The sequence below is a fragment of the Phascolarctos cinereus genome, unplaced genomic scaffold, assembly GCF_003287225.1.
Source record: "Phascolarctos cinereus isolate Bilbo 61053 unplaced genomic scaffold, phaCin_HiC Scaffold_3;HRSCAF=262, whole genome shotgun sequence".
NCBI classification, from domain to species: domain Eukaryota; kingdom Metazoa; phylum Chordata; class Mammalia; order Diprotodontia; family Phascolarctidae; genus Phascolarctos; species Phascolarctos cinereus.
Genome location: NW_027555736.1, coordinates 15643317 through 15659575, shown reverse-complemented (window position 1 = coordinate 15659575; position 16259 = coordinate 15643317). Strand labels below are relative to the sequence as shown.

The 16259-nt window shown below is 36.3% G+C and overlaps 1 protein-coding gene across 2 annotated transcripts in view; it reads left to right on the top strand.

Annotated features, from left to right (window-relative positions):
• Positions 1 to 16259, top strand: part of PCDH15 (protocadherin related 15) — a 1495046-nt gene that overhangs the window by 1305465 nt on the left and 173322 nt on the right. For both annotated transcript variants that reach the window (XM_020978669.2, XM_078150714.1), the window contains 2 exons: positions 9694 to 9834; positions 12092 to 12204. In XM_020978669.2, coding sequence (XP_020834328.1) covers positions 9694 to 9834; positions 12092 to 12204 — 254 coding nt within the window. The remainder of the gene's footprint in view (positions 1 to 9693; positions 9835 to 12091; positions 12205 to 16259) is intronic.

The following is a 16259-nucleotide window of genomic DNA, read 5'->3' as shown; positions in this document are numbered from 1 at the left end:
CTACCTTTGTTGATCAAATTCGAGAGTATATTTTATACAACAAACATCTCTGTGCAAAGGCTATCTTTGTTGCCTGTCCATATGACAATCAATCAATCTGAAAAAGTTTTCTAGTTATTTGGGAGTGATGGTGGGAAATATCTCTCCATCCTTGCAGAATGCTATCAACAACAAAACTAACAGAAACCACATAATCATCTCAATAGGTGAAGAAAAAGCTTTTAACTACTAATTTAAGGATTTCCTTTTTAGAATCTCATAATCAGGAGGGCACTTCAGTCTGTGGCAATCATAATCATAAATATAAATACTTTTGATCTTGCTCTTTAAGAAATGCTAGTGTGTTCCTCCAAAATATATAATGTATTTGCATTTTTCAATGAACTGTGAATTCATCATTCCTTTTTGAAGGTGGAAATCTCTTTCTGCTTTTATGAGAGTCACCAATCATCTGCTCACATATCTAGTTCTTTCCCATCCCACCACCCCACCCCATTATATCCCACGTATGACAGGATCAGATTTTTCTGGCCAAAATTCTTTGACTTCCCTGGTTTCTTCCCCCTCCTCAGAATCTGATTGGTACTAGCTTCCCCGATGTAGCTCCCTAGTCTGGGACATAAAAGGTCCCAGCTATATGTAGTTGATGAAGTATCTCAGACTTAATGGGTGTCTGAGACCACCCATAAGTCACCAAACCCTGGTATACTGACCAGAGGAATTTCCATATGGAGACAAGAAGTGCCACTATATCTTTGCTGTGTTAGGGCAAAATAAACCTCCTTCTTTGTTCAGGGATGCCTTAGGGCCTCATTTTGTCCCAAGATCCAACAGAATGGATCTGAGAGTTCAGAACTAAAGAGGAATCCAGGGTGCTTTCTAGGTTGTGAGCCTGAGGGAATGAGAGATTGGCATTGTGCTCTACAGTAATATGGAAGGTTGGGGGAAGGTTTAGGAGGAAAGATATTGTGCAGTTTTAGACATGTTGAATTTAAGCTTTCTTTTGGACATCTGCTTTAGGATGTGTGGAAGACAGTTGGAGATATGAGTTTGGTTGTCAGCAAAGAGGTTAGGGCAGGATAGGTACATTTTAAAATCGTTAACATAAGCTACGACAATTTCACTTAACACAATGTCTGCCACGTAGTAGGTGCTTAACAAATGTTTATTATCTGACTGATAATTGGGGACTGATAAGATTGCTAAGTGAAATAGTACAGAAAGGGAGCAGCTAGGTGGCACAGTGGATAGAGTACCGACCCTGGATTCAGGAGGACCTGAGTTCAAATCCAGCCTCAGACACATAATACTTACTAGCTGTGTGACCCTAGGCAAGTCACTTAACCCCATTGCCTAGCCAAAATAAAAATAGTACAGAAAGAGAAAAGAAGGGGACCCAGAATAGAAGCCAATGGGAAAGGTGTTCCATAGTTCTGTATAGTTCCCTATAGTTTCCCAATAGTATTTGACATATGATGTCAGCTTTGAATGAAGTTAAATATTATAACTTTAATGGTGTCACACACAACTGAAACAACTGAACAACCACAATACATGATTGCTGATGGTGTCTTGGTATTCACATGGTAGTAAACATAGAGCAAGGATTATTAATTCAAATCCAGAACTCCAGGTTTCTAGCAACATTTTTTTCCCTTTATGTCCCAATGAAGACAAAGTTTCTTCATGAAAATAATGTTGTTTCGCCCTATAATATAATACACAGGTAAGGGAGTATGGCTAGAACATAGAGTATGTCAAGTAGAGTGTAATATGCAATCAACCTTCATAGGTAGGCTAGAGCCAAATTGTGAAAGCATTGAACTACAAATTAAGGAATTGGTATTTTATCTTGATATCATTAGGGAATCATTGAAGGGAATTATTGCTCTTCCTGGGCAGGGGAGGGACATGACCATCCTTGTGCTTTAGGAAGATGATTTTGACAGGTGAGTGGAGACTGGATTGGAGAGGGAAGAACTGGAAGATGGAGTCATATTAAGAGACTGCTGTAGCAGTCCTAATGAAATGGAATAAGGGCCTGCACTGAAGTGTTGGCCCCATAATTAGAAAGTGTGAAGGTAATATTGATTGTAAACATAGCTCAACTAACTTGCACATGTGAGGCTCATATTAGAAAGTTTTCCAGATTGTGATGGACAACTGGCACTTATGTGCCATGACAAGGCATCAAAGGAGAACTTTAATCACTAAAGGCACTACATATATGCATCCGCTTAACATGTAAAAGAAATAAGAAAGCCCTTTCCAGATTCCATCTGTCAAACTTTTGCCTATGGAAATTGTTTATATGATCTCATATTGAGCGCTTAGGTTGACTCTAATGACCAGCTGTGTTTCCGCTTAATAATAACAAGTGATTGGCACATCTGCCAGAATGTCAGAAAAATATGGCTAGTGCCTGCCCACAATGCAAATTAAATATGTATAATTTGGCATGCATTTCTTTTAAAAAGTTGCTGTCTTTGAAATAAAACTACCTAATAATCTTGAATACAAAAGCTTGTTCCAAACTACACCTCACAAAGTCAGAGGCAATGGGGAAGAGACATAAAAAACATATTAAAAGAACTAGAAAAAAAACCTTAAGGGAAAGAATTGTAAATATTTCTGGGATTTGTGACTTGAAAGGACCTTAGAAATATCATATTATAACTGTTTCAGATAATAGAGGAGGAAACTGATGCCCATAAAAGGGAAATTAATATATCTAGTACAGTGTCTGATACATAGTAGGAACTTAAATGTTTTGGACAGCTAGGTGGCACAGTGGATAGAATGTTGAGCTTAAAGTCAGGAAGACTCAATTTCATGAGTTCAAATCTGACCTCTGACACTAACTAGGGTTAAGTGTCACTTAACCCTCTTTCTCTTTGTTTCTTCATCTGTAAAATGATCTGAAGAAGGACATGGCAAACCACTCCAGTATCTATTCCAAGAGAGACCCCAAATGGGGTAATGGTGTCACACACAACTGAAACAACTAAACAACCACACTAAATGGTTGCTGATGGTGTCTATATTCACATGGTAGTAAACATAGAGCCAGGGTTATGAATTCAAATCCAGATCTCCAGGCTTCTAGCATTTTTTTCCTTTATGTCCCAATGAAGACAAAGGTTTTTTTTCATGAAAATAATAGAATATAAATGGTAATATTCAAAGCACAAAAATATATCAACTACTCTATATCTCATAATTATCAAGCCTTATTCTCTAGCTTGAGACTTTGGATCAGATTTGAAGAAGGACTTGAGTGGTTGTATAACATATAAGATAGGACATTGGAATGGAAATTAGGAGGTCCTAGGTTCAAATCCTGCCTCAATTGCTTCATTCATTCATCAATTTAGTTCATTATAGTTATGTAGGCTCTGCTCTACACATTGGGAATACAAAGAAAGGCAAAAACAGTTACAAGTTGCGTGACCATGGACAAATAACTTAATCTCTCCATACCTTGGTTTTCTCATCTGTAAAATGGGAATTGGACTCGATGGCTTCTAAAGTCACTTCCAGTTCTAAATCTACAGTCCACTGACCTTCCAGATTATAAAGAATGTCAAATGTTGGAGTGGGTTTCTGAGGCGAGTTATGAGATATAATTTTTGAATGGTCTTAAAAAAATCTAGCCCAAGTAGGCCCAGGAGGTCTTTTCTGAAGGCAAGGTAATAGAGGACCCCAGTGGGGGCTTTTGGCCCTAAATAATGATTATTGGAGTTGCTTGTGTTTTTCCTCACTACTATGATGTATGACTTTAATTCTCATGCAATAGAGTATGGGGAAAGCTGCACCTCTTTCCTTATACTGAAAGATTAAAGTCCTAATTTCCAAACAATATGCTATGTGCAAAAACAATATTTGTTGAATTCTTGAGTGTGAATATAAATCCCTAAGTGGTTCAAAGAGCCTCCAGCTATGGTCAAAATCATGAAACTTTAGAGAACCTTCCTCATTTAAACAGTCTTATGCCTGCCGTATTGATTGTCTTAAAAGAAGTGTGAATTCAATTTTTTACAGTGACATTATCATGTGTTTAAGTCTTTGTGAACATTTAGTAATTTAAAAAAAAATATATGTTTCTATGTGTGATTGACAAAAATACCAACCTGACTCCTTAGGCATGTAGAGAGCCAAAGGGGAGACAGTAGTACAAAGAACACTGGAGTGGAAAACAAAGCATCTGGACTCAAATCTAGACTTGGTCTCTTATTTCCTTGGTGACCTAGATTTATTCACTTTTTGTACTCTGGCCTTCAAGTTCTTATATACAAAATTAAATTTAAGGATAGATTCTATTTAATAATCATTTATTAAAGGGGGAGGTGAATATAATAACTCATCTTGGCCCTGGAGTAAAGATGAAGATACTTTTCCCTCTTCTCGTATGAGAGGTGGGGAACTATGAGTGTGAAATGTGGCATATGTCACCAGTGCTTTGAGATACGGTCACTGGGTCAAGTCTCTTGAGATTATTTGTTACGTGGAAGGCTGACTGCAGTGAGGCAGGGTGCATCTGGAAATGACTAGGATAGAAAAAAAGACAAACTTTCAGACAAAAAAAAAGCATTAATTAGGACCTTATGTTATGCACAGAATAAATTTGTAAAGAAACCATCTTCTCCAATACAGAACAAATTGGGAGAGCTTTGTACTAGAATGATCTCTAATTTCTTCCAGCTCTAAATCTCTGTATCTTGTTTTCTATAACTAAAATTTCAAGTTGAATTTAAGAAATCTTGTACACTGAAGTCTGAACACATTTTACAGTTTCTTGGCTTAGGCCAGCCACCTGTTTCCATTTGCTTATACTCCTATAAAATTTAAGTAAATTTTCTTAAAAGAAAATTCCACCAAATTCTTTTTAATGTATTTTGTATGGAATCTAGTATTTGTGGGGGCCCAGAAAATATGAAACAGTCTTTTAATAGTAATATAAAATAACAAATTAGATGGCAGCCCTCAATTTTTCATCTTTTGGGAATTTTGATGTCTCAGTGATACTAGCCTTCTAGCAAAAGCAAAGTATTTTTTTTCTTTCCCCCCTCCCCTTTCTTCAAAGCAACATGTCCTGATCAGTGCTCATTCAGCTAAGGTCCCTGTTGGGATTTGGACATCTACTGATTATAGTCTATTTCCCAAAGGGGTTGCCTTCATAGATCACACCCCTTTCATTATTCACTCATAAAAACAAGACCAAACTTCTAAAGAGCTTCCTGAAACAAAGCACTGTGTTGACATGTCTCCTTTGAAAATCTCCTAAGAGATTTCTGATTGAGTTTCAATATTGTCCTTCTCATGACAAGTCCAATGAGGGCCTTGTTGGGAGGATGGAAAAGGAGAGATATCTGGAGTACAGTCCTTATCTCTAGTTATCTCCTTAAGCCAAATTTTTTTTTTCCCCAAAAAAATTACTCCTGAGAATCTGGAATGAATGAAAATATTTAGTGAGTCCTTATTGCTGCTGTTCAGTGTATTTGTATACTCAAATACAAAAGGAAACATAAGCCTTGCTCTCAAAGAACTTATATTCTAATTGGAGAAAGGCATGCATATACATTAGTATCGTCTATGGAAAGAACAGTGGATGGAGCACTAGGCCTGAAGTAAAAAAGACCAGAATGCAAATCCCATACTTACTACCTGTATGATGCTGGGCAAATCACTTTGTTTCTATCTGCCTTACTTTCCTCATCTGTAAAATGGGGATAATACTGACACCTACCTCCCAGGGTTGTTGTGAGAATTACTTAAAATAATATTTGCAAACTGTTTTGTAAATCTTAAAATGTTATAGAAATACTATTTATCATCACTATCACTGTCATCATCATCATCATCATCATCATCATCATTATAATTACTAAATGTCTCAGGGAAGGTGAAGGGCCCATATAGCAATAGGTTGGCTGAACTTTTCCAGGAACAATGGTAGAGTTAATTTGATCCTTGTTTCAGAGTGGGAAAGGGAGAAGCATTAGAGTTGCATTAGAAAAGCTCTGTCTAGGCTTTCCCAAGGTGGCTGGTATGTGGGAAGACAAATAATACCTGACCTTTAATTAAAGCATGACTAGGTCCAGCCCGCAGTCAAGAAAAATTGAGAGAAATTGAATAAAACACATGGGGTAGATTCTAAGGTATAACACTACACTTAAAATCATGGCAGAATTTAGAGTTCATTTATATTTTAATTTCCAGCCTTAATTTCCCTATGCTTCATTCTTTGATTTCTTGGTCCTCCTGGTTTCAGATGCTCAATTCTGCTATGGCCAAGCCAACATGTGCATGTAGACACATGTGTCCACAGAGATATCAAAATGGTTCTAGATTCAAATCATTCGGCAAAGAAGCATTCATTAAGCACTTACTAAGAATTAAGTGCTGGGAATACAAAGAAAAGCCAAAGAGTCCCTGTTCTTAAAGAGCTTACAATCTCATAGGAGATAAAACTAGCAAACAATTATGTACAAACAAGATTTATCCAGGATAAATAGGAAAAAATAAGCGCGAAGATGTTAGAATTAAGAGAGATTGGGAAAGGCTTTCTCTAGAAGGCGCGGTTTTAGTTGATACTTAAAGGACACCAGAAGGCAGAAATGAGGAGGGAGAACAATAGAACCCAGTGGAAGGGTGTGTCCTGACAAAGGACTCTAATAGCATATGGGTGATGCTGCTGCTGCTTCTGCTGCTGCTGGTGGTCTTTAATTCATGGATACACACTGAATCAAAGTCTTGGTTTCCTCTTCTATAAAATGAAAGAATTCAAGTGGGTTCCCTCTGAAAAGAGACTCTTTGGATCTTTCTAATTGTCAGGCAGGCTTTCCATCGAGTCCACATCTTCCATTTCAGGTTCTACACATTTTACCAGTTCTATCCTATAAAGTTATGCCTAACAAGTCTAACCTCTCATTCACATTTTAACTAGATTTGTGATTTCATTGGTCTAGATCTTCCTTTAATGATACCTAATGTTAGCTTCTCTGCAACTTAAACTTAAAGAGTTGTGTAAAGGACTGAGCAATTCATTGACTTGCCCAGGGTAACAAAGCCAGGATGTATTCAAGCCTTTACTTGCAGCCAGGAGTCTATCTTACTCTGAGGCTAGCTCTCTACATCCTGTTGCTTACCCATGAAGGCCACGAACATTCTTCCAAGTTGTCTCCTCTAAATCTTCTCAAGGCTAACTATCACTAGTTCTTTCAAACCTCTACTCTTATTCTCTGATCTCCCTCCCACTACTCCACATAAACCAAATTTAGCATCTCCCTTCCTACAATATGGCCATTGCTGAACACAACATTCTAAATGGAGTTGGAACAGCACACTGAATGTTGGAGGAGGGGGGATTGTCATTCATTGTTCTGGACACTTGCTACTTTTTTATAGCCAAACATTACTTTGGGGTGTTTGAGGTAATTTCTGACACCTTTAAATTAGGTTGAAAAAAAGAACAAAGTAAAAAGTGCACTGCAGAGAACAAAAGAAAACTAATAAGAAAGCAAAGAAAAGATGGACAGCTCTCAACACAATGCATAATATTTATTATATAGGCTTTCTTAAAAGAGAAATTTATTGCTATATATTTTGAAACTTCTCTTACGTTCTACTGTGCTCATGACATGTTTTTTTTCTTTTCCTATTTTATATATGAGTTTCAATATTTAAGAATATAAAATGTTTATTTTTCTTTTATTCTTGTATATTTAAATTTCAGTAAAACATGAAAGAAAATAAAGAGTTAAGGACCAGTATAAATAAGTGTTCATACACACACACACACACACACACACACACACACACACACACACACACTCACTTTCCTATCCAGACTACACTGGAAGCAGGATCTGAGAAAGTCAATATTTTCCTAAAAACAAAAGGGAACGTCTTGGGTTGTTTAGTGCTCTCCTGTATCCTGGGAGAATGTTTTTTCCCTGAATAAAGGAAAAAGAAATCAGGTCTGTTTTCCTCCCCTGTATTCTGTCTTTTACTGGGTTTACTGTGAAATCAAGGAATTGGAAAGAGCGTATAAACTCCTTGAGGGATGATATTGTTTCATTTTGTTTCCTTAGAACAATTTCCTGCTTAATGATTTTTTTTTTGTTGGGCAGCTAGATGGCATAGTGAATAGAGTGCCAAGCCGGAGGTCAGAAAGACTTATTTTCCTGAATTCAAATCCAGCCTCAAACACTTTATAGTTGTATGACCCAGAGCAAATCATTTTACCCTGTTTGCCTCAGTTTCCTCATCTGTAAAATCAGCTGGAGAAAGAAATAGAAAACCCCTCCAGTATCTTTGCCAAGAAAACCCCAAATAGGCTCATGAAGAGTCAGACATGAGTGAAATGACTGAGCAACAGCGACAAAATAAAGGCATCCCTTACCTCTTTTAAAATGTGATATAGAGATTTTGTTATTGATGGTTACCATAGATTCATAACAATTAATTGATTATATAAGAGTAGTGATCCACCATTTATGTCATTTTCTGAAACTTAGTGAAGGCTTCCTCCTCCCTCGTGGGATCTTTCCAGCATCAGTTTCTAACCTATACTGTTTAAATACAATTTTTTTTCCTGAGAAAAGAAAAGGCTAAAGATCTGAGTTCAAATTCTGATACAGCTACTTACCCCTGCTGGACTTTGGGCAAATCACTTCTCCCTGTGCCCCAAGTTTCTCATTCACAAAATAAGAGGGCTGAACTGGTCAATCTTGAAGTCCCTTGAATTTCTAATCTTAGAATCCTATGAATCCTGATTAGTTTGTCATTTCCTTAGCAAAGGATAGTGAAGAGATAAAATCCAAAGCAGTACATTTATGAGATGGAGACACAAAGTTTATGAGCCTTTTTGTAATTGATTCAAGAATTGTAGAGTCAAGTCTTAATAAAGTGACCAGTCATTAAATCCAAGAGTCATGAGAAACTATTTATGTCATCTAATCTATACCTTTCATTTTGAGAGGCAGCATGTCATACTGGATAGTATGCCTAATATGGCCTCAGGAAGACTTTATACTTGGGTCTAAGGCAGGTGTCCTGTTTTAAGCATTTATTGGCTGTGTGACCTTGGGCAAGTTATTTATCCCTCCTGGCCTCACCTTCTTCATCTGTATGATACAGAATATTTATACCCCAGGGATTTTGTTTTTCTTTTTAGGGATCAAATATGATGATGTACATAAAGAGCTTGCAATCCTTAGAAACATATGAATGTAAGCTGTTGTTATTTTATAGTATGAAGCACTGGAAGCTTTCTGAAGATTGTGATTGCAAAAAGAAAAAGAAGGAAAGGCAATGGAGTGTCTATCTATATATCTATACTTGTACATGTACAGAGCATCCCTTTTATATCTGTCTGTATCTCTGCCTAGGTCTACATCATCTGTCAGAGTCAATATTGACAGAGATATGGGTAGACAAATATGATAAAGATGCATACGGTATAGATATTGCTCCATTTCAAACACCTTACAATTTAGATTCCAATTCAGACTGGCCTTCTGCCCAGTATATTCTAACTTAGGTTTTAGTGCATTTTAAAATGGGGCAAAGTACATCAAAGAGTTATCTTGTTCACTTGTAAAGAAAGAAGAATTTTATAACTGAGATTTTCAATTTTTTTTTCTTTTCATGTTGTAAATGGTAATTTAACAGCATGCAATTATATTCCAGGGGTTACCAGCAAGCCATGTGCGGTACCGAGTGGAGGACAAACAATATCCTTACCCAGCGAGCATATTTGACATAGAAGAATATTCAGGACGTGTTGTTACTCGAGTGAATCTCAATGAAGAACCCAGTACAATATTTAAGGTAGATGAAAGTTTGCTTACGGATTGGCGGTGTTCTCATTTTTTGTTTTGTTTTGTTTTGTTTTGTTTTTTCTCTTGCATGCCAAGCTCTTTTATGGAGACTTTGGAAATGATATCAATGTTTCAAATTCTGTTGATGATATTGTGAATATTTGGTTATCAATCAATCAATAAGAATTTATCAGGTACCTACTTTGTACCAGGCACTATGCTAAGTGCTAAGGATCCAAAAAGAGGAAAAAAGATATATAGATACATAGCTAGATAAATATACACACACATATATACATATATATATACGCACACATACACATATATACATACTTATATACACATATATATACATACATACACACACATATATATGTATATATATATATGTATATATATATATACACACAACATATATATGTATATATATGTATATGTATATATATATGTATATATATATATATATATATATATATATATATATATATATATATACACGTATGAATCTGTGTATGTATATTTCCAAAGTAAGCTCAGTAAGCGCTATGACTTTATAATTTGGAGCTCTTTTTATCTAGTCCCATCTAATTTCACATTTTTTTAATCCATATTTTCAGGTGTCTGTCAGTAGTTATTTCTCTGCTTAAAATATGTAGATATCTCCAAATACATTGTGGTTTTAAATGAAGTTTAGGGTGTTTTAAAATTATTTTTTGCTACGTCAGAGGTTGAAATTCTAGAGTGTTCTTCTAGATAAAGACTGAGTTCTTTCATTTGTCACATGATGATTCCCCCAAGCTATATCTTTTCACAGAGTCATGAATAGAGAAGAGCATCAGGGGATTTGCCTCATGGTTTCAACCTTGAAGAGGTGAAAAATAAAAGGACACATGTACTCTTCAGCAGTCCTAGTTACTACCTAGGAGCTTAGCAGATAATTAGAAAGTATAATTAATCAAAATAGGAAACTACTGAATTGAGGGCACTATTAATAACAGTGATATATAAGCATTTATCATAATATCGTTCCTCCTACAAAGCAAAGTGTCTCAATTCCCACAAGAGGCTTCATGGCTTAGCGGAGTAGAGTAACTTTGGAGTCAGTAATAACTGAGTTCCACTATATATCTGATTCAGAATAGCAAAGCTATATGACCTCAGGTAGGAGTCTACACTGCTCAGTGTCCCAAGCAATTCTCTAAGACTATATTTTCAGTCATTTGGCCATGTGATATGTATTAGGGACACTGGGAGTACATGACATTGAGGAAAACACCAATCTAGAGTACTCACATGCATGTATGCATGCACACTTATGTACCTATATACACACAATCTACACATATATACATATGCATTTATAATCACATTATGAATTAAAAAGTAGATTTAAGGATACATTTTGTACTTTTTTGCCTTAGGCACCAAAGCTGCTAGTTATGATTTTGTCTATTCTAGAAATGAGATATGTGGTTTTTTTAATAAATTGTTATCATTTATGTAACTAAAAACATGACATGGGTTGATAATGAGGTGAGCATGAGGTAAAAGCAATTGGCCAACTGCATGCTTTACTGTCATGATCATGATATCAAAATAACTTAAGTGATATTAGTATCCCCCTCACCAGACCCACTAGGGGAATCCTCTAAGGGAAAGTAGGAAAGAGCCTGGTCAAGAGTGGCATAGGATTTATAGGCATGGATGGCTTAGGATCAGCATCCTTAGAGAGAATATTCACATTGACAACATCACAAATCCTTTGGAGCATTAGACTAATTTCCAATGTTAGATAAGTTTTATTTAAATATTTTTTCAGAAGTTTTGTTTTGGGGGATTGTTTTTATCAAAAAGAGAAATGTCCATTAGGAAGAGAATCACACCAACAATATTTAATAGTATCCTAATATCACGTAAGTGTCCAAATTTCCAGGGTTTTCTTCTGTTTTCATCATGTTCACTATTTCTATATAGTTCTCTACACATTTTATTTACTGTTCATTTGTCTATCTATTTATTTACACTGGCAGAATTGGCAATGAATCTGTAAAGGTTTCCTAACATTATTTTCCAAATCTTTTAATTTAAAATAATTCTGCAAAAAATAAAATAAATAAAATAAAAGGGTTTTTTTTACCTTTTTTAACCCATTATGTGGCCATGATGAAAAAGCATCTTCTGTTCCAACCCAAATATAGGCACACATTGATGACAACACCCCTCTTTTACTTAGATCCTATTTATTTAAATTCATTCCCTCCCCCCAGCTGGAGGTTGTTGCTTTTGATGATGGGGAGCCTGTGATGTCTGGAAGTGCCACGGTGAAAATCCTCGTCTTGCATCCTGGAGAAATTCCCCGCTTCACACAAGAGGAATATAGGTATTGGCTTAATCACCATCTCAGGGCAGGGTGGGAATTTAAAATATTATTTAGTGACTGCCAATTTGGGGATTAGTCAACAAACATTCATTAAATGCTTACCATGTACCAGGCACTATCCTAAGCTCTGAGGATGTAAAGACAGGGGTAGGGAAAGGCAATCCCTACGCTCAAGAGGTTCTCAATGCAATGGGGGTACCCACATGCTAGCAACTACATACAAGCAAGATACATACAAGCTAAATGGGGTGTAGTCTCAGAGGGAAGATAGTACAGTTAAAGAGGATTGGAAAAGACTTCTTGAAGAAGGTGGGACAATTACTGAAACTTTCATAAAGCCAGGAAAGCTAAGAGGCAGAGATGAGGAGGGGAAGAGTTTTAGGCATAGGGCATATCTATTAAAAATGGCCAAAGTTAGGAAATAGAGTGTCATGCTTCAGGAACAGCAGGAAGCCAATGTCACTGGTTTGTAGAGTTATAGTATGATGTGTGTGTGTGTGTGTGTGTGTGTGTGTCCAGGACATAGTACAAACTGATAAGTTGGGTTCAGAATTTAAACTAGAGAAGGACAGGATTATTTGTGTTTGGAAAATATAAGCCTCCTTTAATGTCTCTAAATTTCTCACAGATACAGTCACCCATACCCATATAACCCTATGGCGATGAGTCATGAAAACCTACGTTCTCCAAAAAGTTAAAAACAAATGTCACTCAGAGAACAATGAAAAGCAGGATGGATGATAGGAACAGGTGAAATAGCAGATGTCCCAAAACTCTTGCTGCAGTTTCAAGCTTTCATAGCTTAACTTCAAAGAATCTGAATAAAATATGCCGTCAGGAAATATATTTACAACAACAATAAAGTAATAACAATTGCTTGCATTTCTGTAGTGCTTTTAGGTTTGCAGTGCATTTTATACATGCTAGCTAAGTTGATCCTAACAGCAACACTATGAAATAGGTCCTAATGTTAATCCACATTTTGCAGATGAGGAAACTGGGGCTGTGAATAACTAATTGCCTTGTTCTTGTAAATGTAGTAAAAAAAAATCTATTAAATAGGATTAGAACTCTGGTCTTCTTAACTCATCGTCCAGCAGTCCAGCCTGAATTGGGTCATATGGCAAGAAAGAGGCATACTAGAAACTGATATTGTTGTGATATTGAGAGTGAGGAAGTGCCCGACACATTCATTGTACCTCCTATGTCACATTTATTCATTTATTTATTTAATTAATTATTTAGCGAGACAGTTGGGGTTAAGTGACTTGCCTGGGGTCACACAGCTAGTGTCAAATTTCTTGTCTGACTGGATTTGAACTCAGCTCCTCCTGACTCCAGAGCCAGTGCTCTATCCACTGTGTCATCTAGCTCCCTCCCCATGTCAAATTTAGAATAATGCATGGACCAGAATCACACAGGAGGAAAGAGGCAGGAGGGGGTGATGATTTGCCTTGCTGCCAGGACTGAGATCCCCAAGCCACAGAAGAATGTGGTACCAAACTGACAACCTGAATACATATTTTTCTTCCTACTGAATCACCTCATTCAGTGAAACTTGAATGAACTAGGTATTGTAATATATGAGTGTGTAGAGAAATATATATAAAAGTAGGTATATACACATATATACACATATATTTATATGTGAACATGTATACAAAACATAATTAAGAAGGTATTTTATTATGATGTTTCACTTCAATGCAAAATATAGACAGGTAGTTATCATTGTTTAGAGTGTTAAAATTGTAGTAAGGAAGATCTGTTTGTGACTCCTACCCAGGTACTTATGTGCTATGTTACACTAGGGAGTTCACTTAACCTCTCTCTGCCCAAATTTTCTTGATCTATAAAATGAGGGAAAAAATAGCACTAATATCCCAGGATTGTTGTGAAAGGGAAAAAAATAATGAGGTCATGTATGTCAAGTACTTTGGAAATTTTAAAGCACTTTCATTTGCTAGTTATTGTTATGGATTAAGTAACACAACACTACCTGGGAGTAAAAACTGCAACTTTATATAAGCATCTCATCATTTCCAAATTCAATAAATCATTCTAAATTGTATATAAAATAATAATCTAAAAGTAAATTTTCTTTGGAGGTGATAAAATATTAAAAGCACTTCATAATCATTTTGAAAGATATTCCAAAGGAGGAGAGCTTTCAGAAGAATAACACAGTGCACCAGACAGGATTGCTATCTCAGAAAAGGTGACCAAGAAATCCCGGGATCTTACTACTCCTATTTTCTTATGTCTAGACAATCATTATGAGGATGGCCTATGCAGACATCCAGTGAATCCTTGAGGAAAATCTGGAAAAGGAATGAGCAGGAGTTTTCTTCAATTTTCTTTACCAGACAGTTTCTTTATCACACAATTGACTGAAAAGTATACAGAATATAAAATGGCACTGTAGCAACCATATACTGAAGGCCAAAAAAAAAGAAAACACTTGACTCAGTAGAGCAAAATGCAACCTTAAATACTCTATTCCATCTGACCAGCCTTTATACCAATGCTAATACCACAGAATATTCCATGATACATGAAAACATGTACATAATTTGATTCAAGTAACTGATTATCTATTGAGGTTCTATGTGAAGTGAGGCATGAGACAGGAAGGAAGATGTTCTCCAAAGCTTTTTGCCAATGTTATAAAGTATTTCTGGCACAAAGGTGAAAAGTGCAAGTCCCTCTTTCAAGGGTAAGAGTCCCGAGTTATCTCTGTTTGCAAGTGACACTATAATGACTACATCAAGCCATTGGATTCTAGAGGGCATTTTTGATGAAGTCCAAGGTCATTCAAATGAGATTGATCTTGCCATTCAACTAAGACAAGCACAGGTGACACAGAACACACATAATTCATATCCTTATGTTCACATATATTATCTCCCCCGTTAGAATGCAAGTTCCTCTAAGAAAGTATTGTTTCACATTTGCCTTTGTTTCCCCAGTGCTGGGCTCTATTCCTGTAATGTAGTAAATGCCTAGTAAATGCTTGACAGTTGATTGATTGCTTGATGGCATGGAGTTGAATTGACAGTTAATTCAGTTAAGATGCTGTTGGCACACATGTATGACATTACGGATGAGAACATGTCAAAACCAAGAGACCTCATGTAATATGATAGAAACAACAAAGAAATTCTTTAGTGCAGACATCCATACTACTGACCCCCAACTCATTCTCACTGAAGGTGAGAGGTACTTGTGCTTTTCTTAAAATTTTGCTTTAATCCTTTCCCTATCAATTATCTAATAAGAAAATGTTTGAATATTTAAAAAAATAATTTCAAAAAGGCTTGGTAAAATCTCTCTAAGTTGGACTAATGGAGGGGAGACATGGTATGAGAGTACAGATTCTGGTCCAAAAGGTTCTACAGAAGCCAGTGAGTCTAGCCCCCTTTTTTTACAAATGTGAGAAAAATCTATTATTCAATCATCTTCTGCCCCATTAGTGTGGAAGGCAATGGAAGAGAAAATCCCAGAGCCCCCCCAGAAGTAGATTTCACTGACCTTCTAGACCACCTGTAGGAGTACTTTTTTGTGAAAAAAAAAGAAACAAACTAACAAAAAGTCTCTGAAGCCTTACATTCTCTACCATACACATGTGGCACACTTATGGACGAAGAAGAGTTGATCCTTGAATGTGTCAAAGTGTGTAAGAGGCCAAGAAGAAGGTATAATAGTCAGAATTTGATAGTTTCTCAGCACACTATTATTCCTCCACTGTCTGAGGCTTTTTGATAGCTTGCTTCTTCCATCCAAAAGAGCTTTGTATTAATTGTGTGTGTACTCATACACACACACAAATATACATGTGAATACATATATTTATATGCACATACATACACACATGTGTATATATGTATATGGATGTGTATGTGTGTATATGTATACAAGTTGTCTACCCTGAAAGAGTATAAGTTCCTTCGGGACAGGGACTATTTTCATAGCTCTCTTTGTATCCCTGGTGCCTGCCATGGAGCAGACATTTAATACGTGTTTGTTGATTGATTAAATGGTCATTCACCCACCAA